Source organism: Lissotriton helveticus, chromosome 5_1 (assembly GCF_964261635.1).
Source record: "Lissotriton helveticus chromosome 5_1, aLisHel1.1, whole genome shotgun sequence".
In the NCBI taxonomy this organism is placed as follows: domain Eukaryota; kingdom Metazoa; phylum Chordata; class Amphibia; order Caudata; family Salamandridae; genus Lissotriton; species Lissotriton helveticus.
Window position 1 is genome coordinate 1281904888 of NC_136065.1, and position 26493 is coordinate 1281931380.

General features: G+C 44.9%; 1 protein-coding gene across 1 annotated transcript in view; it reads right to left on the reverse strand.

The window, feature by feature from the left end:
- Positions 1–671: 671 nt before the first annotated feature.
- The window catches only part of RABIF (RAB interacting factor), a 71982-nt gene continuing 46160 nt past the window's right edge, over positions 672–26493 (reverse strand). The window contains exon 2 of the mRNA XM_078644103.1: positions 672–2961. Coding sequence (XP_078500229.1) covers positions 2716–2961 — 246 coding nt within the window. The 3' untranslated portion in view covers positions 672–2715. The remainder of the gene's footprint in view (positions 2962–26493) is intronic.

Below are 26493 nucleotides of genomic sequence, written 5' to 3' on the forward strand. Positions count from 1 at the left end.
TTATGTGTGGAGTATTTTTATTGTTCATATTGCTCAAACTTTACTACCTTGATGTTTATTTTCTTCTTTATGGTAACAACCTTTATCATGTGCACTAGATTAAGTTTCTACTTTTAAAATATATATTTTAAAATGACATTCTATTTTTTAGTGCTCCTTGAGTGTGTTGTGCAGTTACGAAAAAAGGCTTATGTCTCACTAACTGTCCCAGACATGTCTAATGGGAGTGAACCGTTAGCTGAAACACATTTAAGGCAAACGTTCCTCAGTGGTTTGTGTATGGGTGCATTCCAACTCGTTTTCTGATTGGCACATATACTGAGTCCTTGGCGCCGAGGGAGGAGGGAGGCTAAGGAAACTGTACCCTGCAACTATAGAATATTCTCTAGAACCTAACACTGGATTTCAGGGCAGAGCCCGAAATTCACCAGAGCCATCTAACAGGAAGTGATGTTCTAAATTGCTGTAGCCATATTATTTGACGAGCAGTTACTGGGTGAGCCTCTTCACCAATAGATAAGAGTTACTAGAAATTGTATTTTAAAACCAGGCTCCCACTTGCACCTGCAGGCCAAATGTACCCAAAATGCACCTACTGTTTCCTTCTCTGTAGACAAATAATATTTCTGGATAAAAGCCACTCTATGTGGAAAAGTAAAACAGGACAGACCTTTGTCCCAAGAGAACATTTCCAGTTGAAAATTTATTTCAGTTGTTAGGAGAGATGTCGCTACAAGGAGAGATGTCGTTACCACGTAATACGATTCAAAGTATGAGAATGTTAACAAAAGGCTGCCACATAATAAATACAAGTATTACAACCATATCCAAATGTCTCTTCACAAAGACAATATCATGGTTGGTCTCAAAGAGGATAAGACCAATGTGAATAAAAAATAAACAGTAATGTACTTCACTGCGATGTTCTGGGATTTTGCTCAATTGTTATTTAAAATTCAAGAAACCTTTTTTGGTGGTGGTGCACAGTTATATTTAGAATAAGGCAAAATAACGGTTCTAACCCGAGACTTGAGGTACATTTCTTGGATGTATTACGTAAATACAATTGTAAGAAAATGAATTTCGAAATAATAAAGTCTTTAAAGATACGCCAAATGAAACAGAGATAGCTCCCTTTTTAAATAGGTCTGTAACACGACCACAAAAAGGCTTTTTGGATATTAACTCGACATTATGAACAACCTGAGGGACCTCAGGCACCTGTGCAACTGAAATAAATAAAGAAAATGTGTGTGCAAATTATACCAACATGCCTGTCATATCTCTGGATGAGTCCTTCTGAGGATGTTTCATTGCTGTTTTTACAAGATAAAAATAGTATTGCTTAATACAGCTCCTTCTAGACTGAAACACTGCACTGCATGCCTCACCAGTTTATAACTGACGAGTCAAGGGATAGGCAGATAGATGTGTATTCAGAGTGGGATTTTAGCGAAGCCCTGCGCTTTCTCTCCAGATTCCCTCAGACAGCACCTCGTCCAATTCTGAAAACACACTTCCCTAACACACAGGGAGTATTTATCAAATGGATTTCTCCATTTTGCATAATCTGGCTCCTAGTTATTAAGCTTGTATGGATGCATGGAAATTTAATGCAAGGTTAAAATGGATACATTATTCTCACAATCCTAGGCTCACCGACATTAAGGCCGAGCGAAGGCCCAGTTACACCCCCACCCCACCATCCCCCAGAACCAAGAGTACAAGCTTACATTATTGATGTGAAACCATATTGCAGTGGCAGAAGTGGGAAAACCCTGTTCTGAATAAACACGCACATTCTCCTGCCAATAGACAAATATTGAACCCTCTGATAGTAGCTCTGCATAGTGCCTGTAATACCACCCACAGAGGCTGCTCAGGTGTTTCTGCTAAGACCCACCCTTCCATAACACAAGTGCAAGTTCATGCGCAGTGATTTACCATCATTTCATCTCAAAGTCTTGATAGGAATCAAGCAGATATGTTAGTATAACTAGCTCAACAGTTATAAGAAATGATTAGTAGAACATACATCAGAATGTTACATAATCAGTAGCAGATTGCTCAGTGATGAACTTGCTACCCAGTCTTGTTTCCCCAATCACGCCGTCAAGACATCCCTAGAATAACTCCCTCCTTTGGGTCATTGTACCCAAATTTGGAGCTTGACTCTCCACTTTTTTCACTTTCTCCCACTAATATCCTAATATTCCTTACTCAAACCCTGATTCCCCAGTACACACTAGGCTCTTGTATCACCTGACTTTTATTTTAAATATGTGTGTGTGTGTACCTTGAAATTGCACCAGTGAAAACTATTGAAGGTGTTACTATTGGATATCTGGCCCACCCTTTTCAGGAGCGATAAGTTATCCCAGGATAATGTCCACAATGGTGTTCATTAATAAGGGAGGTAATGTGCATACAATGGGAATACTGCAGCCCTGTAAGCTACAACAGGCCAGGGGCTGTCAATACCGAGCTAGTTGACAACAGGAAGTATAACTTGTTACATCATCAGAGCTCTCGAGTTACAAGGAATCCATCAATAAATACTGCATACAACAATAGTCACACAAACAGCTTTACATTAGGAGTCTGAGTGAACTGTTAAGTGCAGGGCCGATCTTTCTCCATGAGTACAGTTGTCACAAGGCTGCTTTATAGCACCCTTGAAGGGGTTGTGTCCCTCCTTAGCCCCCACAGTTCTTTTTACTCATGCTTCACACGCTCCACAGCTACATAGAAGGTCTTCTTATCATCCAGGCAATGCCATCCGATTGGTCCTATTTCACAGTCTGCACAGATGAGGAATTTTATTTTGCCAACATCCTTGGTGAACCCAACATTTTCAAATGTGTACATATCGTCCACCAGCCAATGATCCTCAAGAACGTCTCCATCCGGGGAACTGCCATCCGCCAATGCAGTCTTCTTCCTCATAGATGGAAGGAAAAGCTGCAAAGTAGAAAACAATAAAAAGGTAAACATTGTTCCCCATTATATACTATCATAAAACACTTAAGTTAGTCACAATGCTACGGTAACATAATACAATGAATAGTTTAACACTAGATCGTGCACTGCTTAAGGACACATGGTCAGGAGTCACCTTCAGACAAATGTCTACTCCTAGGCATGCCTTACTTAATAATTTGGCATTGCACGGTTGAAAAACAAGCAAAAAGACTGCATTGTGCAAGAAAGGGCCCTGTGGGTAATGTGGTACTTGAAGCGAAGCCCAATACTGAGTGCAGGCTGAAGTACATGATGAAGTACATGATGAACTTTCCATGTGTACCTCTAGGATTGACTAAAAGAAATTTGCAGACTTGCAAGATTGGAGGGAATTAGTCCATGTACTACTGTTTTGCCGGGGCACCTGCTGTCCTAAAAATTGTATGACCCAGGGTTCATGTATTTCATGTCTGAGAAATATTTACAGCCAGGAGAAAATACTAAATAGTTACAAGCCCGATGCATGTAAGGGTTTTTTGACTGCAAACACTGCAATTTGCAAAATCACTTGGTCCCAAAATGTTTACCATTCTGAAAAGTTTTTCCAACGGGTAAAATAGGTTTTGCGACTCATACCGAATCACAATTTAGAAGAAGTGTTCCTTTCAAATTGTGAATCGGTATGCAATTTATCAATGAATTGCAACTGCAATTCCGGTTGCAAACCACTAGTTACCGACATCTCAAAGGAGGCGGCAACTGATTCACAAAGGAGAATGGGTCCCCTTTAGGAATTGAGTTGGGAACCTCTGAGGGATAGGGTATGGTCCAGGGAACAACCACCTGCTCCCCTTCATGTTTCCTCAAGTTGAATACTTACTTTTTCTTAGTCAAATCCCCCCCCCTGATGTACTCAAGTCTAAACTCCAAGCCCAACTTCTTCTCACCCCTCTCTCCCAAAATGCCAATGAGCTCACTGAACATTTCAATAAGACCGTTAAGGATGTCTTGGACCAAATAGCCCCTCCTAAACTAAAAAAAATTCCATCAAAATCTTGGTTCAATTCAGATCTCAATAACAAAAGATTGTTCTCTTAGACTGACCAAAAGAACATGGAGACAACACCCCTCTCCCTCCCATGTAGCCCTCCTCAGATCCACGAGATCAACTTACAAGAAACACATTTTTATGAAAAGGCAACCTTCGTTCGAGCATAACTTGATCGTGCCAAATATAGGCCCAGAGAACTGTTTAACATTGTTAGAAAACAAACATCTTCTGCTCCCTCTGAACTGACTGCCTCAACAGAGAGATGCGAGGAAATTGCTAACTTCCTCTCGGATAAAATCGTCAAAATTGATCAACCCTTCCCTCTAACTCAGGCTCCGCCCACCCCTTGAAATTGACATTACCATAGAGTTTCCTCCCTTGTTGACCCCGCCCCTACCTCCTAATCCTTCTAGTCACCGACCTGTTTTCAACTTCTCCTGAAGCCAGCCTCTCCAACTTAGAGCTGAAAAACAATGCCTCCTGGCATAATTTCCACCCCATGACTGAACACAAAGTTTTTAACATTATTTCCAAACTCAAGCCGAATTCACACACCAAAGACCCTCTCCCTTCTAACCTAGTCCAAGATCTAAAACACATCATTGCCCCTTACTGGACTACTATCATTAACACCTCCTTTGCCACAGGATATGTCCCCGACTCTCTGCAGCTCAGACAAATCACTACCATTCTTAAAAACCTTTCTGCTGACCCTAACAACCCTAACAATCTCTGCCCTATCTCAAACCTCCCCCTTCTATCTAAAGCCCTTGAAAAATGTGCTCTCCGACAATTGGATGATCAAATCTGCAATTACAACTTACTTGACTCCTTGCAATCCGGCTATAGAAAAGGATGCAGTACAGAAACCGTCAGGCTAAATATTGTCGATGACATCTACTGGTCCCTCGACAACGGGGAGTCCTGCCTACTTGTTCTCCTAGACCTCTCTGCTGCCTTTGATACTGTTAACCATTCTTCCTTACTTAACTCACTTAAATCTTGCTTTGGCCTTAATAGACTGGTCCTCAAATGGTTCACTTCTTATCTCCAACAAAGAACACAACAAATCAAAATCAATGACTGCCTCTCTAAACCTACACCTGTCTCCCTAGGTGTCCCTCAGGGCTCTATTCTCTCCCCTCTCTCTTAAACCTTGTTATGGAACCCCTTACCCTTATTTGGACACAAGCAAGAACCAACTATCACATCTATTCTGATGACACCCTACTGTCCTATAAGATTAGATCCCACTCTTCATCTTTCAGTCAGTCAGTCAGAATATCTTTATTCGACTTGTTCAAAGTCATACAAAGAAAAAACAATAAAAAACATTACATGCAAAGCTTTTTCCTACATTTTCCTAAAGAACAATAATATAAATATACAGTTTAAAAAGTATTATACATAGTTAAAAAAAGTATTTCATTCAGAAGTAAAAGTACGTAATAAAACATTTGCTTTAAGGCGAAGTTTGGCCGACGGCTTTCGCCCTTGCAGCGGCTACCAGAAAGTTAGCAATGCAGAAAGTAATGCGGGGATTAGGCATTAATTGTAAAAAGAGCAGAGCCGGTCTCACCTGTGTGAAGCCGGCCTCTTTCAAAATGGGAAACAAATATTTTTTCCTCTGCTCCAAGTACAAACCACAAAACATGACAAAATGCATTGTATCCTGCACAGAAAACTGGTCACAACTACAGGGAGGGGCTAGATCTGGCTTCTGCCAACTCTTAAAAGAACCTAGGTGAAAATGTAACAAATTAAATCTAAACTTAGTTAATAAAACCTTGTGATAAGGGAGTGTAACAAAACTAAGATAAGATGCAAGTGAGGATGAGCTAACCAGGAGGCTATGTTCCCTTACCGATGGTTTCACCAATTCATATTCCTCACGGCATGCTTCCTTCCTTTCCCTAAATGACTTTTTTATAAAGTCAATATCATGTGCTTTAATTTTCTCTGGGAATGAAAAAAGCTCCGGGCGACCCAGATCTGTGAATGTTTTAGCTAAATAGGCCAGCCATGGAATATTGCTAAATTTGTCCAGAGATAAAACATCGTGCAAAATTTTGTGGTTCAAGGGAAGATCTTCGTTCAACCACATTTTCAGCCACAAAATCAGAGGGGACAAACTCAGTGTGTCTGACAGATAAGGTAGGCCCACCTCTTTGTGGATAGAGTAAGTTGGGGTTGACTGTGGTACAGAAAGCAGGGTTCTGATAAATCTATTCTCTGCTCTCTGTATTAGGTCTAGATTTGCATACCCCCACAAAGCGGAACCATATAGCGCAATGGCCACAGGTTTACACTTATAGATTTTTAAGAGGGCTTCCATAGGCCTGGCCCCCATCTTACCAGCGAAACCCAAGAGAGCTGATGACGATCTAATTACAGACAGCTTCTTTGCTCTTATCTGTGGGCCCCAAGATCCTTTCTGGTCAAACAATACACCTAAATAGGGAAATGTGGATACCTTTGAGACAAGGTCCCCCCTGCAAAAAAATGTTTTATGTCTTTTTTTGTTGCACTCACGCCCCATTACCATTGTATGTGACTTAGAGACATTTACCTTAAGGTCCAAATTTTCCATAAATGAACCGAAGGCGTCCAAAAGATGCTGAAGGCCAACACCAGTACGAGCGATCAGCACGGCGTCATCCGCATACAGAAGTGCCGGAATTTGGGCGCCTCCTGCATACGGGACGTCAGCTTCCTGTCCCCGCAGGTGTGCGCCCCGACCATTGATGTAGATGGTAAAGAGCAAGGGGGCTAGTATACAACCTTGCCGTACCCCCTTTAAAGATTTAAACAGTGGGGTACGTCTACCATCATTTGTTACGCGTACAGCTGCAAAGAGGTCCTGGTGCAGAGTGGCCATGAAAGCAACCAAGGCTTCATCAATGCCCATCTCCAACAAGATCAACCACAATTTTGACCTATTGACCAAGTCAAAAGCCGAGGAGAGATCCATGAATGCAAGAAACACGGACCCCTCCTTGGCCACAGTGTATTTGGAAATAAGCAAATACAAATTAATGCACTGTTCAATGGTCCCTTTTCTTTCTCTAAAGCCGTATTGTATTTCGGACAGCCCGCCACAACTCTCGACATTCTCCCTCAATCTGGATAGAAGGACTCTACCCAAGATTTTTATGGTTGAGTCCAAGAGGGATATAGGCCTATAACAGGCGGGATCATCCCGCTGGCCTTTGTTTTTGAAAATAGGAACAATGGTGGATGTGGCCCATGAGGCAGGGACTGGGTTACCATTAGCTGCATTAAACACATTTGTCAAAACCTCCGACCACAGTTTTGGTGAGTACATAAAAAAGTCAGCAGGGACGCCGTCAGGGCCGGGTGCCTTGTGCTTTGTAGTAGCCAATAAAGCTTTTTCCACTTCTTGGGGATTAAAGATGATGGGGTGTACGGCTGCAATGACCAGCGGGACATCTTTGATTTCTTCGTCCTCGCCCCCGTAGATATTTTTAAAATGAGACAGCCATTTTTCATCGGTAATCACGCAGTCCATGGGTTCATTTTTATCTTCTGAGAATAAAGGCTGTTTAATAATCTCCCAAAATCTCCTACTGTCCTTCAGCACTGCCGCTGAGAGGAGATTTTCCCATGTTTCGCGTTTGATAGTGTCCTTGCGATTCTTTATGGCTGCCTTGTAATTTTTCCTTAATCTGGAAATATCATCTTTTACCCTAGGAATGTTTTTTAGGGCTACCAGCAGTGATCTGTGGGCATTTGAGCATGCTGAATCAAACCAGCGCTTATTTCCAGGGGTTCCCTTTTTTGGCTTGACTAAAAGATCCTTTGACACCTGGCCACATATTGCCTCATATGCCTCTACTATTTCTTTGCTTTGAGCGCAAGATTTTTTACAGATCTCTACCTTATCTTTGATTTTTGGAAAGTTTTTTGCATAAAATTTTCTAAACAATACCATGAATAAGATCCAATCCTGATTCAACTCCAATCACCTCAAACTTAATCATAAAAAAAAAAATCATTCTCTTCTTTCCTATAAACAACCAGTTCCGCATTCAAGGCTGGCACTTCAATGCCCTCAACTGCTCGATCTCCTTATCAAACTCCGTGAAATCACTTGGTTTCACTATTGACAAAAACCTTACTCTTAACGACCACATAAAAAACTTGGCTAAAGGAGCTCTCTTCACTCTCCGTCATCTTAAGAAAATCAAACCCTTCATTCCATCTGACGACTTTAAATGGGTTGTCCAATCACTGTAAACGTTTTGACCACATCTCCCCAGCCCTCAAAGCCCTTAATTGGCTACCCATTGAAGGAAGATCCTCCTACAAGACTGCATGCATAACGCACAAAGCTCTTCACCAACAAACCCCGTTGTACCTTACAAACTCAAAAAAGCAAGCTGCTCCCGACCCATGGCAGTTCGGGCTGGACTGTTCCCATGAGGCACAGGGTCAAGGCTGGTTTGCATATGGCCATGTCTGAACTGGGGTAGTGTGGAGTGCAAAAAAAACGATGGATTTAGGCCCAGATATCTGTACTGGGGTGAATGTATGACATTGTTCTGCATTCTGTCCATCAACTGTTGTTTTTGCTTTGTCACCCCGAGTGGGATGGGTATGCTCAGACATGAGTCCCGTTCTCTCCACACCACTGGAGTCAAGCTATCCTGGCTGATGACGGCTGATAGCCAGAAACCGGTCCTAGGATGCTGGATTCCGGTCCAGGGAAGACATGGCTTGGCAGTTCGGGCTGGACTGTTCCCATGAGGCACAGGGTCAAGGCTGATTTGCATATGGCCATGTCTGAACTGGGGTGGTGTGGAGTGCAAAAGAAACGGTGGATTTAGGCCCAGATCTCTGTACTGGGGTGAATGTATGACATTGTTCTGCATTCTGTCCATCAACTGTTGTTTTTGCCCCGACCGATGAGAAGCACTAATGCTCTCCTCCTCGTCCGTCCCCCCCACCCCCTCCCGTTAAAAAAGAAAGAAATGTAAAGCGCTCCGATACCCCCGGGTCAAGCCAGCGTTATATAAAACCTTCCAAATAAACTTTTTATACCAACACCTTTTTCCTCAAGGTAGAAGGGCTGGTTAAAACAGGGATGGTACCCAATTACCCATTGCAGGCTACCATCGCTCTGGTGGCTCAGTAGACTAATGCATCCATTGCAGGGGTCTGTGTTCGACCTCATGGTCACAGGTTCAAATCCCGGCGGGTCCACTCAGCCTTTCATCCATCTGAGGTCGATAAAATTAGTACCATTGAGTTGGGTAACAATGAACATCTGTTATTCAGCGCCAAGAGACCTCTGGGTGAAAGTGTGCTTTACAAATACACACGTTCTGTTTGTAGCCAATTACAGGGAGGTCAGATATTGCAATTTTGGCAAATTAATATTCATTAGTGATGCTGCGACCCCTGCAAATGGTGATTTTGTGGCATGACCTATTAATACAAAGGTCGCGTTGCAAAATCTGAGTCCATTTGCAAATAAGTTGGAGCAAAACTTGAGACTTCTTTTTGCCAACTGACTTTTAGTACATCTGGCCCCATCTTCTTTATCATTTATAATATGTTAACCTAATTTGCTGTACATTCATCGCCTTTTGGGCAAAAAGCAGTGCTTATATTTTATATATAAACAATAAAATAGATATTTTATATTACATATGTTATGCTTGCGGTTATATGACTAAACTATGAAGTGAACTGTGATCGTGTAAAGTAAAAAGAAAAACATCCCATGCTCAAAAAAAGACGACCTGCGAAGACATGCTTGAATTCTAAATTCTTTGCCGGCCCAACCCTTCATGCTAACTCACCGCCCTTGTTGGTTTACATCTTTATTCCAATCTTGGAGGGGGTAATAACCAAATTACCTCAAAGATCAAAGGGTCTAATAAATCTACAAATGCTGCCCAGTTCCAGGCATGAAACAAATCTTACAATTCCTGTCAGACATTACCACTCTGAATATCTTCTCACTTTCAGTGCCATTGTTTTAACCAACTCTTAAAAAGCAAAACTCTCTCTGCTCCTAAAGAAAGTTTAAGAAACCCAAATCTGATATACAAATGTAGACTAACTTTCATCCGATATCCAAATTACCATTCTCCTGCAAAGTTTTCTAAAGAGTAATTGCACACACATCAACATCAGGTTACATCACACAAAAATAATTACTCCTGACCTCTAATCTGCTTTCGACCTACAAAAGAAACAGACTAAAACACCAGAGAGGCAGGTTTGGATTATTTGGTATTGCCCTTAAGTAAATATGTGAACTGCTGTCTGGTAGGACTCCACAAGTATGCATGGATTCTTTGGCTTTCTTCAGGACCAAATATGTGAGGTATGCCTCTTAATAATTAACAGAGACATACACAGCCATAAAAAGGTATACTGAACCAGTGGTTGGAGTCTCACCAGTATGTGTGTTACCTGCTATGTCAGGTAGCCACACTGCACCTCAGTGCGAAACTCGAGGGGGCGCCTATGTCCTCGACCACTGAGGGTGGCAGGCGTCAGCATACCTTTTTATGGCTGTGTTTGTCTCTGTTATGTATTAAGAGGCATACCTCACATATATGGTCCTGAAGAAAGCTGCTTCACCTCTACAGAGGGTATTAGGATGAAACTGGTCGACCATCACTAGACTATGACAGGTTTAATCCACTTCTGCTATAGGTTTCGTTCCTAATCCTAACCCTGGGATGCCCCAATAAAGTTTTTGGTGTCCTTCCGAATTAGTTTTAACTCACATTCACCTTCAAAAACCTTTGCACAACCTCTGCCACACCCTGCTCATCTACAAGTTTTAGTAAGCCTCTCATCACATACTTAAAACTTCTCTTAGCTCCTACTTCTCAGTGAGGGGGTTGTAGCCAGCTTTGTGACTGGGTTCGCAGTGCGAGGAGGTTACCCTATGATGAAGCATACCACCTTTGGGTGGGTGTGGGAAACCGTTGTATAAAAGGGACACTCCTGCACTCCTCTGTCATCTTCAATCAGATCCAGGGTCCTTTTGAGTTACACGGCTTTAGACCCTTCACCAGTAAGTCCCCCAAGGCCCAACAGACTAGTTTCATGTCTCACCCGCTCCAACAGCACAGACGTCACAACTCGTGCTTTATGCGCTACTTGTACTTTGCTTCGCCTCTGCCTCTATGTGGTGGTGATCTGGCATTTTTGTGGCAGATGGGATAAACTCCTAGGCGTGTTCCCTCCTCCCCAATTACCATACTACCCTGCCATCCAGTTTTCTTTTACTACCAATAACTTAGGACCGTCCCTTATGGACTTGTTAAACTCGAAAGGTAATTGTGGGCTTCCCTGTGTGATCTGTGGTCTCTGGATTTGCCTACGAGACCTAACTCTAGTTAAGGCCTTATTTGCCCTTGCTGGTTGCCACTGAAAGCGAAATCTCAGGAATGCGAGTTATGTGGCTGACGTCTGTGGGGCGCGGTCTATAAAGATCATGTGCGACACTTCCCGGACACATGGCTTTACTGAGGTTATCAGGGAGAAGGTACTTCCTTGCCGGCTCCGGATTACTCATTTCCGGTTTCTCTGTGATTCTTCATCCCAATTGCTTTTTTCTGCAGCACTGGATTTTCCCAATCACTTTTTCTGTTCTTGGACAAAATACGACCCAAGGCAACAAAGCATCTTGGTAATCCCTCTACGCTTCATTCCTTATATTTGGTCAGTGCACTGTGCCTAGATCCTCTCTCCTTGTGATTTAAGGCCCACGTACTTTAGATCACATTCTGCCAGCCCTTCCCTGTTACGTGCAGCTATTTCCTAATCAAGATCCCGCACTGGATGAGATGAGACTATTGAAGGGATGTAATCAGTGAAATTTTTCTTTTCTGATGTCCCTGTTTTTGGTGACCTGCTCCTATGCAGTGAATAGGAATACCTGGACTTATTTCTATGAAGTAATAGGAATCTAGGATTAATATCGGCTTGGTGAGTGAGCCTTGAGTGCAAAGAGGGAAGGGACTTGGGGTGACATCACTGGCTAACTTTATGTGTTTGAAAGCTACTTACCTCTTCTTTTGCGTTTTTGCTCTTGAAGGGGGCGTGACAACAATGGATGATTATCCAGAGACTTGAGGGGATTGTGCAGTATGCCACGCCGAGAGCAGTTATGTCTCTATGAATATTCCTTTTGCCCTATTTGTACCGCTTTTACTTTAAAGGCTAATTTCCCGCACTTGTTAATTATTGAGTGTTGAGGAATATCTCAGTTCCTGCAGAACCTGGATTTCAGGTGAGTGAGACTATGACCATGGAAGTGTTCAGCATTTCAGGAGGTGCTCGACCACAGGTAATTGCAGCCCTAGTCCTATTCTGAGTCAGGTTGCTTGCAGTAGACGCTGCAGCACCCGGCAGGCACCGGCTCTCCCTTCCGGACAGCGCTGCTGGCCTCAGCAGTAATCAGATCGTCTCCCAGCTTATGTCGACACGTTAAGTTCAAATCCCCTCAAGGGGGAACAGGGTTGATCTTCTTGCTCCCAACTGATGCCCAGCGATGGAGCAAAGTCCTCCGGCTTCCTCTGGGTTGGTCAGGGGGCAGGTCTCATTGGCTGGTCACTGCGTCGATTTTTTTAAGCAAAACTCAGTACCGGCAACCTCACCTGGCTTCTGAATCACTGATACTTTGGTAACCCTTCCTGACATATGGGGGTCGCCGTCAAGGCTCACACAAGTATTGGCGCTTTGTCACACAGTCACTTCTACAGTGACCCCTATGGGTTTTGTTTGCTCCTATTTAACTATTTGCTTGCATCACACTGCTTAATTACAAAAAAATATGCTTTTGTGATTCCGGATATATTTTGAAATATTTGTAATATTAATTTACAGGATATTTATTTAAATGTTGCGTGTTAGGGAAAAATAACTGTATAAACAACTAAAGGAGTATCACCATTGGACCAAATCCATGGTCCTAAATGGGATGTAGGGAGGTGGAGATGTACCAAAAGAAAAATATTCTTTTGTTAGAAGACCCCTCACTCACCAACCTAGTTGGGGACATGCTTCATCATTGGGGTCCCACCCAGACAGCAGAGTGCCATCCGGGTGTGCTGCGACACCAGATTACAGTGGAGCTGGTTCTTTTTTCTGAGTGTGGTGAAAAAAAAGGGTTTCTGTGATGTTAAAAATCGTCACAGTATAACTTCTTGAACACAAAATTTTATCCTGAAGTTACTGGACAATGTTAAACACAGTTGTGGGATACAAGTGTTGGCTTAATTGGTCAACAGTATCTATGTGTATGAACAATAAAGGTCTACATGTTTCAACCTAAGTTGGAATTTACCAGGTTTTCGTCAGGACCAAGTGAACAGGTGGAACCTGGGCGGTATACACACTCTAACGTGTATCCAACCCTTGATTCCTAAAACCTAACTGAATACTTGCAGTTGGTGTCCTCACAGCCTTAATAGGCGAGGAAAAAACTGAGAAACCTGTGGAAGAAAGAGGGACAAACACAAACAAACAGATTACGTGCCTGTAACGTTGTGAAGTTTCTCAGTAATCAACATGCTCCATGCACTCCCCTTCATGCTTGAGAAAATAACCTAACGGGTGCATACTATACGGTGGTAACAAATGCAGGCACGGGCCAGTATTGTGATCCATGAATGCATGAATATAACAAAGTATTTCCAGAATAGAAGGGCGCAATTAGCCCGTGAACGGATCTCTCAAAATCACACAGATCAATATTCGTGGGATGGTGGGTGTGAAATAACATATTAGTCACTTTTACATAATTTTTTTAAAAGGTTACTATCAACGCTCGCATCCATCCGTGAAAACGTTTTCATAGCATGCTTTGTCATTTGTGTTCTCAAAATGTAGCATCGTGAATGCGGCGGGAGAAGTATACAAGGACTGAGGGAAAAAGCTCTTACTCGAAATGCGAGTTTTCTATGCTTCATGGGGGCTGGGGATAGGCCGGTTCTACCTGAAATTAATTCTGTTGAAATAGAAGGCAGGAAAAGGAAGCAGATTGTTAAAACAATAGTGTGTCCGTATCCGAGTCGGAGACAAGCGCTCAATACGCATTACGAGTGGTTACTGCTGAGTGAGTATGTCTCTAACGCCTGGAAAGGAATCGGCCTCACAAAACTTACAGTTTCAGTAGAAGGAAGTAGGCCGTTGTGCCTGATCGCCATCCCGAGCTCCCCGCAGCAGTGGGAGATTGCTGCCGGTAGTCTTAAGAGTAAGTTGAGTTCCGGGTATGGGCGTGGTAATGTATCACGTGACTCGCGTGATGCTGGGATACCATGGCAACCGTCGCGGCCTGAGTTACGGTGGCCCCGACAGTTCTAAATTCATGTAATGTGTGTGTATAGACGACGGAAAGGGAAAAACGATAGTTCTATCGGTTTCAAACCCATGTAATGTATGTGCAAAAATCGGAAAAAGGATAATACTATCGGGCATGAAGGGAAGTTCTATCAGTATCAAACATATTGAATGTATTTGCCATAATATCGGAAAAAAGGATAATAATATCGGGCATGGATAGTTATATCTTCAGACAGCTCACTAGACAAAAACCTCTAAATCTAGTGAGAGAAAAATAAACCTCATTTTTCAAGCAGGAATTAGTTTAAAGACAAACTGACATTTGAACTCTTTCCTTGAACAGACAGCAAATATGTCGACATAAAAACAAGAGTTAATGGCATCTTTATTGCTCATTTACTTTCTGAATGAACAGAACACCTGTTCCTTTCCAGCCTATGTTTACTCACCTGAGGGGTCTAGTTGGAGCTAAAAATAGCTCGACCTGATAACATTTTACTCGCAATTACGATTGGGCGAGTAGATTTTTCGAGGCATGGAAATGGATTTGATCCCAGGAGAAGGGTTGCAATAAAAAGATGTAAATGCACATGGAAGGGAACCGGACGGCCACACCCTCGGGTTGAAGAAAACGGTGGGACAACGTCATGGCAGGGCTACTAAAAAAGAGGCCTGTGATGTGAGTTACACTGGTCAGGTTGGATGTGACCTGCAAACATCAGACCAAAGTAAGGGAGAGGTTTGGTGCAACCATTCTGAATACAATGGAGGAGGAGCAAGACCAAGATAATGAAATGCAATCAATTGAATGGTGAATGTTCATAATGGGGGTCTGCTTGAAAGTGAAGAGGTGCTCGAGTTGTATTATAAGGAGGAGGGAGAGGAGTTGGAATTGGGGGAAATTCAACATTGGCAAGACAAGCAAATACCCTTGAAAGAGAGCAGAGAACATAGTTGGGAGAGGAGGGTTGCTTAACTTGCCAGAGAAACCTACTATACTACAGATGAAAAGTTGAAGTTTCTGAAGGCTGCAGAGGGCTGAGAGAAGAAATGGGGGCTTATGGAGCAAAACAACCAGCAACAGACTAAAGCCTGGTGAGGAAGTACGGTGAAAATGTTTGGATGGTGGGGAAGGTAAAAGGGGTATAGCAAGCACAGAAAAATAAGTTTGTGGGGGGAAAAAAAGTGTGGGAACGGACGGGGATATATATAACAAGCACTGGCGTTGCCAATAGGTCTCGCAGTAGGAAAGTTGGAGCTATTGGTTTTGTAAATGACATGTTATATTTATGTGTTGGTTTTGAAAATCGCGAAACTAATAGTTTTGTCATTTACAATGCCAATACTTTTTTACACATGAACATTCAGAGTTGCACAAAGTTTAGAGTTAAAGCAAAAAGATGGTTAAATCAGCACTAAAATAAAATACCTATAACAAGGGAGAGAACAACACGAGTGGTGGGGGAACGCACGCACGGAGACAAAGTGAAAATCACCAACACGTACCTGTTAATGTAGAGAGGCCGACAAAAATATGCATTTGTTTAGCATATGCGTTTAAAATACTATTTGCCTTCTTATTATCTCGAAGTTAACATTGGCCCTAAAGGTAGGCTGAAAGCTAGTTTTTATTCTTGACCTTTAAAAGTTGTGAGGCGAGTTCTTTGGCTTTGTAATGTGAACCCGGTTTAAATTTTTAACGGCAAGGGGTGCAACACAAGAATGTTCTGGACAGGCACAGCCCACACCGGCCTTTGTCATCGCGGAAATGGCGACAAAGAAGGGCAGGATGGGTGCTTGATAGCAGCAGAATGGCTGCAAAGGGCACCTCATTATCCGATGCTCAGTTTAACCGCCTGGCGCCAAGCCTGCCTCACATGCCGGTGATATGCTAGGACTGTTCTGAATACCAAAGGCGGGATCCGACCGAGCAGTATTAAACTTTTTAGTTTCCTCGCAATTACTCACTGAAATGTACATTTTGCAGCAAGATGAACACATGAACATTCAGAGTTGCACAAAGTTTAGAGTTAAAGCAAAAAGATGGTTAAATCAGCACTAAAATAAAATACCTATAACAAGGGAGAGAACAACACGAGTGGTGGGGGAACGCACGCACGTATAAATAAAAACAAGCAAAAGCAAATGGTGGGGGCCTGAATGAGGAGGGGGTGCGAGGGATGAGTGAGGATGGGGTAGCAGGGGAGGGAACACGGCCTGGGGAAGCTGGCTGGGGAGGGGGAGGAGAAATCCAAGGAAGGCTGTGTGCGGGGAGAGAGGGGAGGTGCTGGAGCTGAAAGTACGGCCGGCCGGCCATCCAAGAATAATTAGGGGAGGAGAAGCCGCAGAGCGCACGCTGGGCGAAGCCCTTTGATGTGCTCCGAAGATGAGGCCGGGAAACTGAAAGTACGGCCGATAGGAGGGAGGGAGGCTGATGCGCGTGCTTGTTTGGTCACGTGGTTCACGTGAACTTCAAGAAAACCGCAGCAGAAAGCCCTTGGTTTGACGAGGATTTTGGCTACTTGAATTCTCGCTCCCTCAATGCGCTTGCGCGCATTGTAGGTCACGAGACCTAAAAACACATAAGGGTGGTGAGAACAAAGGTACAACAGAGGGCAAGAAACTTGAAGGTGCCAGTATGTCAGATAAAACAAAGGGTAAATAAGTGGAGGGTCATAAGACAGACTGGAGCGAAAGGAAAAACTGATGATTCTCAATAAACTACCCTACATGGGGTGCCCATGCCTCTGGGCGCACATTTAGCTTGATGGAAAGGCGAGTTCATAAGTGTGTAAAAAATGTTGCATAGGGAGGTTCAAATCGACAGAAAGATACAAAGATGAGGCTTGGAAACAAGTACGGACACCAAGAGTGCCTATTAAGATTGATACATGGACATCCGCCTGTAAGACCTGGCCCTTTTTGCAGGTTTATCCCCAAAACTTTGTGCCTTTTGCCTCCTGTTTTTCTGAGCCTGTTGTTGTTGGCTATAAGACTCTGGGCACTTTACCACTGCTGATCAGTGCTAAAGTGCAAAGTCTCTCTGTGTAAATTGTAATTATGATTGGTTATCCACGATTGCCATATTTGATTTATTTGGCAAGTCCCTAGTAAAGTGCAGAGTGTGCCAGGGCCTGTAAATCAAATGCTACTAGTGGGCTTGCAGCACTGGTTGTACCACCCACCGGAGTAGCCCTGTAAAGGTGTCTCATTCCTGCCACTGCAGTGTCTGCAACACACAGTTTTAAACTGCCATGCCGACCTGGCAAGTGCACCCACTTGCCAAGCCCTAACCTACCCTTTCCTTACATGTAAAGCACTGCTAAGGTAGGCCCTTGGGCAGGGAGCAGTGTATGTGAAAGGTAGGACATGTGCTGGTGTGTTTTGCATGTCCTGATGGTGGAATACTGTGCATTTCTTTTTTCACTGTTGAAAGGCTGTCTGTCCCATATATTAACATGGCTGCCTTGTAACATCTTACAAGTGTAACTTTCTATTGGGACAAGTCAGAGAAATGGAGCTTAGGCTCTCTGAACTCAGAATGTAATAACACACTTTTTAGTAGAGGTGGTTTTTAAATTCTGTTTTTGAAAATGCCACTTTTATCAAGGGGGCTTTTTTTTTTACCAGTATGTGTGCCTCTGCCTGTTTGTGCATTCACCACATGGTTTTGGAGTGACAGGAGTTGAGGATAATCATTCACTCTAGACAGTAACTAGGGAGGTTGAGGTGTGTCCTGCCTTTCCTGGGCAACTCATAGCCAAGCTGAATAGACCTTTCTGCATTTAGAGTGGTGGGAGGAGTTTTCACTAGCACCTGAATAGCTGTGTCTGCTCTGCACAATGCGGTCTCCACCTCCTGTAGTGAAGCTGGACCAGGAAGGCCAGAACTGGTTTTACTGAGCTCAGAGACTCTTGGAACAAAGAGAAAATGGGGTAGAAATATTAGACCTTAAACCCTATAACTTTAGATCACTTCTGGAATCAAGAGGACCCTCTGCCAAGGAGAAGAGCTGTGGGGAGGAGAATGCCCCTTTGCTGCGTGTTGCTTTGCTGAGTTGGCCTGCAGTTTTTGCTTCTGCCAAGGAGAGGACAAAGACTGGACTTTGCTGTGAACCTGCTTGGGAAAAATCTCCAAGGGCCTGTGTGCGAGTGCCTCCTGTTCTGAAGTCTCAAAGACAAGAACTTCACCCACAGCTTCCTTGAACTCCCCTGCTGGGAGTTATGACCTGGCAGGAGGTGCTTATTCCAGTTCTGGGCCTCCACAGGAAGCGACCAAGAACTGAAACGTTTGAAGGAACGCAGCGATTCGCTCCCCTTGCAGCTGATGCTGCACTACAGTGCAGGAGAAACTCCCGACACCCAGCCACAAAGTAGATGCAGTGCATGCCAGTGGCCCAAGAATCTGCTGCACTCCGAGCCCCGTGTACCAATCTCTGACACCGAAGATCACCGCACCGACTCACTCGCAGGCCCTGCTGGGCGGCAAAAAGAAGAATCGGTGCATCACCAGTCGGCAGCTGGAGAAATAGACAGCACCTGGTTCGCCGTCACCGCATTGCCTCTAGTGCGTCTGGATCTTCCACGCATCACACCTGAGCGCCAAATCTACAACACCACTAAGGTCGCCATAAAAGAACTATGCATCACCTCCCTTCACAGTAAGAAACCAACACTTCACCTCCTCTCCAGTAAAGAACCGACGCATCACCTCCCCTGCCTGGCAGTAAAGAACTGATGCATCACCTTTCCTGCACGTAAGGAACCAAAGCATCACCTTCTCTGCGGATGTTTTTGCTTGTGATTTTTAGACATCCCAGGTATTTTGTGTAAAAAGTGACGCATCCATAGTCTGCTATGGACAGAACTGTTTTACCTTCTAAAAGTCATTTTTTGATATCTGTATTTTTTTCCCCTTTTTTATTTTTTAAAATATCTTTATTAACATTTAAGACATTTATGACAAAACCATTCGTGCATTCTCGAAGTCACACATTAAATGTTGACATATAATCATAGGCACAGGTATAACTGGGCTAAGCAGTCCATGGCTTTGTATTAGCTCCTTAACAAACGCTTTAGCCCTATCAACGTGGGCCCCTTGATAGCAATCCTCCGGTCTATAAAAATTAAGTGCCTGTTCTTTTTTTTTTTTTGGGATATGATGAAAAATTGGAATTCTGTAATACTTAACCGCAACCCCTCCCCCCCAACCTACAACTGTATCGTTCCCCACCTGTCTGGTATACTCTCCGTAGTATGAGACTGTGTGTCTGCTAGTTGTACATTTCACTGCGTCATCTAACACTTCAATTATATATGTGTTCCCCTATCTCCCTCGCTACCCGGTCCTACAGTTCCAGTGGTCTCCTCCCGTGTGTCTTCATCTACTCCATCATTGTTAAGATCTTCTAACATTACCCTCCACGCCCTAAGATCTTCTTTCAGCCTTTCATCATTCCTGACCTGTTTCATTCGAATCACCTCTGCCGTCGCCCACCCATTCATATCCTGTACCCATTGCGTTTTTTTTTTAGGTGGTTTGCGACTTAGCCAGGAGATAGCTATCCAACGTTTGGCTAAAACTAGTCCCAGGAGGGCAAACTTCCTACTAAGACTTTTGTTTTTGGGTCGGGGTAATAAACCCAGCAGGATCACCCTCGTCTACCGTGGCAGTACCCACTCCGTTGCTGCTCGCAACGCAACCAAACACCATCCCAAAATATTTGGAGCTCTGGGCAGGACCAGACCATATGGATGAATACAGCCTCTGCCTCCCTACAACTGGGGCACCACCCTTAGCTTTCCAGGTAAATGTTGAGTAGCATCTTTGGAGTATGATATGTCTGGTGTATATAATCAAATTGGATGAGCTTAAACCGTGCGTTTGAGCTCACCTGCCCCTTCATGTAGTTGGGTCCAGTCTGCCTCCGTTATAGTTCCCTCTGTCAGTATCTCCCATCTATCTTGATTCAGCAGCGTCTGGACCGCCTTTTCATCTCTGATAGCTCGATATAGGTGGGAGATCAATCTACGTCCTTTAGCCATCGTTATCAGGGTCTGTAACACCCTGGACAGGGGGGTGGGCTATTTGGGAAACATCGGCCAGACCTCTCTAGCCACCCGGGCTATCTTCGCACAATGTAGAAACTGTCCTGGGCCCAGCGCAAAGGACTCTACCGCCTGTTCGCGCATGATATATTGCTTGTTAATGTATAAGTCACCCAAAGGAAGGCATCGACCCCCCTCCCGCCATCTACGCACAGACATAGATGTGGAGAAAGGGGCAAAGCGCCCATAGGGGCACATCTGGGGCCCTTTGCAGCGCACTTGGATTTTTTTGTCATTTTGGTCGTTTGGTTTAGATAAAGATACTTTTTTTCTAAACTGGTGTGGTGTCTATTTGTGGTGTTTTCATTATATTACTGTTGGTTATATACAAATGCTTTACACATTGACTCTGTAGTTTAGCCTGCCTGCTCTGTGCCAATCTACCAAACGGTGAGCACAAGCAAACTTAGGTGTATACTTTACTCATTCTAACTAGAAAGAAGGGTTCCTACTTGGACAAGGTGCATATACCTACCAACTAGAGACCCCCAATTCTAACACCCCCTTTTTTACCTATGTGTCTACTGTGAAAAGTTTCCAGATAGATACATTTTTAAATACATAGACATTATCAGAAAAGCAGAGATTGATTACAGGGAGGAGGTACAGTTACACTATAACAAAGAATTTCGAACTAGATTGGGAATAACACCGACCAAGCTTGGGATGAAGTGGATAATGAGCTTTGGCTCCAATTAATGTACCCAACATGAACTCCAAAAGCCCTTCGTTCAGCTAGTGTTTTGGCGGTACAGTATCATCCCTTTCTGGGGACGTCCACCCTTGGGGTGGGTGGGTGTGCACCTGCGCAATGAGGAAAGAGAGTGATTCTGGCACATGTTGAATACTTAACAGGGGCTACTGTATCAGAAATTCCTGTAAGTACAGGCATGATTGTACAAAGTGTGGGAGAACTCACCCAGTGTTTCAGGGACAGGCAAGTTTTGGTGAAGTCAAACTAGGTAGAGGAAGAGGGATGAAACAGCAGCCTGGAATCAAAGGTTTTAACACCGATTAATATTGACAAACTGAATTTCTTGCAAGTACACTGAAATTGGGTTTTAGACTTGGTTATCAGGGGCCTAAACTAAGGAGGTTTGTGACAACTTAAGATCAGCAAGGGAAATGCCACAGGTTGTAAGAGAAACGTTGAGCATAAAGTAGTTTAAGGGGAATATGGCTGGTCTGTTTACTAACTGGCTGCCAAAAGACCTTATGGTATCCCTTTCAAGAGGTGCTCGCAAAAAAGCTACAGGAGACTTTAGGATCCTTCATCACTAGTCCTATCCAGAAGGTTTATCTGTCAATGATTTAATTGGTAAGGAGGACACAGCAGGGGAGTTGACCGTAGCAGATTTTCTTAACTCTCAACTGTTTAAATTGGACCCAAGTGTTTTTTTATATTAGGCTTCCACGAGGTTTTAACATTTTTTATCAAAGCCAAACAATTTCTGTTATTGTATATTGTTGCAAGGCTTTTTAACAAATCACGCAATAAAGAATGTTTAACCTTAGCAAATGTAGCAATCGAATTGGTGAGATGTGGAACAGGTACTGATTTGGCATAACATCAACAGTCAGCCTGCTTCCAACACATCCAGTTGATTTTCCTTTATTGGGTATTCAGTTTGACAGCTTCATTTATGTAGACAAAGTCTTATAAAAGGTTTGTGCAATGTCATGAAGGCAGTTCAAGGCTTTTTTTGTGAAACAATTATTTTGCAGAAAAATAGAACCAAGAAATACCCAGGTAAGTACAATGTATCTAGCAGAATACTACATAATAGTTTTCGGAGGTCCCTGAACTAGCAGGAACATGCATCAAGAAAAGCTTTTGCAAGTCCTTAATTGCGATTATTAAGGAATGACAATTAAGAACTCTCAAAAACCTATGCATGTAGGAATTGCTATTAAAATAGCAAATCCTAAACATCCTTAATTGTGACCCGCAAATTGCGTGTCACAATTAAGGAATGCCTTCCCATTCATTCCTATGGGCTAACAGGCCCATAGGAATTAATGGGAGATTGCATGTGCATTTGGTAGTACCAGTAGGTACTCGCAAATTGCGCATGCAATTTCAAGGGTGCAAGTGTGTCCAAAGGACACCGTTGCTCCCCTGAAATTGCTCTGTGCGTGGCTCTGGGGGGTGTGTGTGTTTCTCTGGGGGGGGGGGGGGGGGCTCTGGGTGTGTGTGGCTCTGGGTGTGTGTGGCGCTGTGTGTGTGTCGCTGTGTGTGTGGGGGGCAAATGCAATAGGTCTCGCATTTGCAAGAGATTAAGCAATTGGCATTGTAAATGATAATGTAATTTATTTATCTGTTTTCAAAACCAACACATAAATAAAAATGTTGTCATTTACAATGCCAATAGCTCCAACTTTTGCAAAGGCGAGACAGTTGCATTGTAAATGCTTGTTTTAGTTATAGGATTACTCTTACTGCCTGTTGGTCCTTTGTTTTTTTGCCCACCCTTGTAAGGGTTTGCAAATCTGTTGAATAAGCCCTTGATAAGGGCAGACCCTAGGTTATAGGGGCTACCTGTGGCACTGTGCCCTTGGGGCAGGTGTGTGTGTGTAACTTACAACTTTAAAAAATGCACTTTAGTGCATTTTTCAAAGTTTTTGTAAATTACCATCAAGTTCAACTGCATGGTAATTTGCGTCCCCTAATAGCGAAATCGCTATTTTAAAGTGGTTCTTGCATTGCATTTAAGGAATCGCAAATTGTGATTCCTTAAATGCAATCGCTATTTGAGAAATCACAATTAATTGCGATTTCTCAAATTGCGAGTGGCTTGAACCTTGATACATCGCAAATGCCCTTTTTGCGGGCGCAAACGGACGGTTTCTGCTAATCGCACCCTTTGAACTCACAAAAATGGTTGATGCATGTGCCTGTAGGCTCTTTCAACCAAAAGTCCCTCCCACACAAACAAGGCACTTGTTATTCATGTCCATCACCCCGAACTGGTTAATACCCCTGCCCCATTGGTCCATTCAGGAGGACCCGGTACGACCCCACTCATTCCATATTCTTCCCCCTTGCAACGGCATTCTCTACTCTAGTAAACTTGCCTCTGCAGCTCTGCACCAATCCATGTCAGATTTCCAATCCTCAACACACGGTGGATCAGGTGCTCCCCACATACGCACAATGTTCCGCTTAGCCACTGGAACTCCTAGGGTAGATAACAGCCTGAGGTATTTTCCAAGATTTTCGTCCCCCCAGAAATTCAGGAAGATCATTTTAAGCGAGACCTCAGCCACAAGGCCGGCTCCCTCTCAAGTCCGTCCCTGACCCCATCCAGAAATCAACTGGTCATGGGCCGTTCAACAGGCTCCTTCAACATTAGTAGGGCTTTGAGGGCAGTGTTCAACAACTTGCTGTAAGTGAGGGAGATTGCATTGTTTTAGAGTGGCTCCGTCAACCTATCCTCTACTGGCAAAGCACCCTCTAATGGCTGGCCCCGCTCCTCATGCACCTGCAATACATGCCTCAGCTGATGAAATTGAAAAATGTCCTTGGATGCCATCCCATAATTTGACTGCAGCACCTCCCAGGTGATCAGATCCTCCCCTTTCCACACATCCCCCGGCACCGAAATGCCTATTAGGTCCAACCTGAAAACCCTGCAAGTCTTTTCACCTCCGCCAACAAGTTACTATCCCACAATGGAGTCATCACCATGGGTCGTCTCTGCCAGCCCAAAAATAGTCAACACCCACCAAATGGAGGTCATGACTGGTCAAAAGCAGGAGGGATCTGTGGCCTCTCCTGGAATACAGTGCCACATGTAGCCCCTAGGGTCTGCCCTTATCAAGGGCTTATTCAACAGATTTGCAAACCCTTACAAGGGTGGGCAAAAAAACAAAGGACCAACAGGCAGTAAGAGTAATCCTATAACTAAAACAAGCATTTACAATGCAACTGTCTCACCTTTGCAAAAGTTAGAGCTATTGGCATTGTAAATGACAAAATGTTTATTTATGTGTTGGTTTTGAAAACAGATAAATAAATTACATTGTCATTTACAATGCCAATTGCTTAATCTCTTGCAAATTAAGAGACCTATTGCATTTGCCCCCCACACACACAGCGCCACACACACAGCGCCACACACACCCAGAGCCACACACACACCCCCAAAGCCACCCCCCCCAGAGCCACCCCCCCAGAGCCACACACACCCTCCGAGCCATACACACACACCCTCCGAGCCATACACACACACCCCCAGAGCCACAACCCCCCAGAGCCACACCCCCCCAGAGCCACATCCCCCCCACCTGAAGCCACACCCCCCCAGAGCAACCCCCCCCAGAGCAACCAAACCCCCAGAGGCAACCACACCAACACCCAGAGCCAGCCACACCAACACCCAGAGCCAGCCACACCAACACCCAGAGCCAGCCACACACACACCCACACCCAGAGCCAGCCACACACACACCCACACCCAGAGCCAGCCACACACACACCCACACCCAGAGCCAGCCACACACACACCCACACCCAGAGCCAGCCACACACACACCCACACCCAGAGCCACACACACACACACACCCCCAGAGCCACACACACACACACACCCAGAGCCACACACACACACCCAGAGCCACACACACACACAGAGCCACACACACACACACCCCCAGAGCCATACACCCCCAGAGCCACACCCACACCCAAAGCCACACCCACACACCCAGAGCCACACCCCCCACAGAGCCACCCCCCCACAGAGCCACACACACCCAGAGCCACACACACACCCAGAGCCACACACACACCCAGAGCCACACACACACACACCCAGAGCCACACACACACACACCCAGAGCCACACACACACACACCCAGAGCCACACACACACACACCCAGAGCCACACACACACACACATAGAGCCACACACACACCCAGAGCCACACACACACACACCCAGAGCCACACACACACACCCAGAGCCACACACACACACCCAGAGCCACACACACCCAGAGCCACACACACCCAGAGCCACACACACCCAGAGCCACACACACACCCAGAGCCACACACACACCCAGAGCCACACACACACAGCCACCCACCCCCACCCCCCCCCCAGAGCCACACACACACACACACACACCCCCAGAGCCACACACTCCCCCAGAGCCACCCACACACACCCCCCCAGAGCCACCCACACACACCCCCCCAGAGCCACCCACACACCCCCATCCAGAGCCACCCACACACACACCCAGAGCCACACACACACACACACCCAGAGCCACACACACACACACACCCAGAGCCACACACACACACACACCCAGAGCCACACACACACACACCCAGAGCCACACACACACACACACCCAGAGCCACACACACACACACACACCCAGAGCCACACACACACACACACACCCAGAGCCACACACACACACACACACCCAGAGCCACACACACACACACCCAGAGCCACACACACACACACCCAGAGCCACACACACACACACACCCAGAGCCACACACACACCCAGAGCCACACACACACCCAGAGCCACACACACACACACCCAGAGCCACACACACACACACCCAGAGCCACACACACACACACCCAGAGCCACACACACACACACACCCAGAGCCACACACACACACACCCAGAGCCACACACACACACACCCAGAGCCACACACACACACACCCAGAGCCACACACACCCACACCCAGAGCCACACATACCCACACCCAGAGCCACACACACACACACACACACCCAGAGCCACACACACACACACACACCCAGAGCCACACACACACACACCCAGAGCCACACACACACACACCCAGAGCCACACACACACACACCCAGAGCCACACACACACACACACACCCAGAGCCACACACACACACCCAGAGCCACACACACACACCCAGAGCCACACACACACACCCAGAGCCAAGTTCAAGTTCAAGTTCGGGCATTTATAAAGCGCACTACTCACCCAGAGGGTCTCAAGGCGCTAGGGTCTCAAGG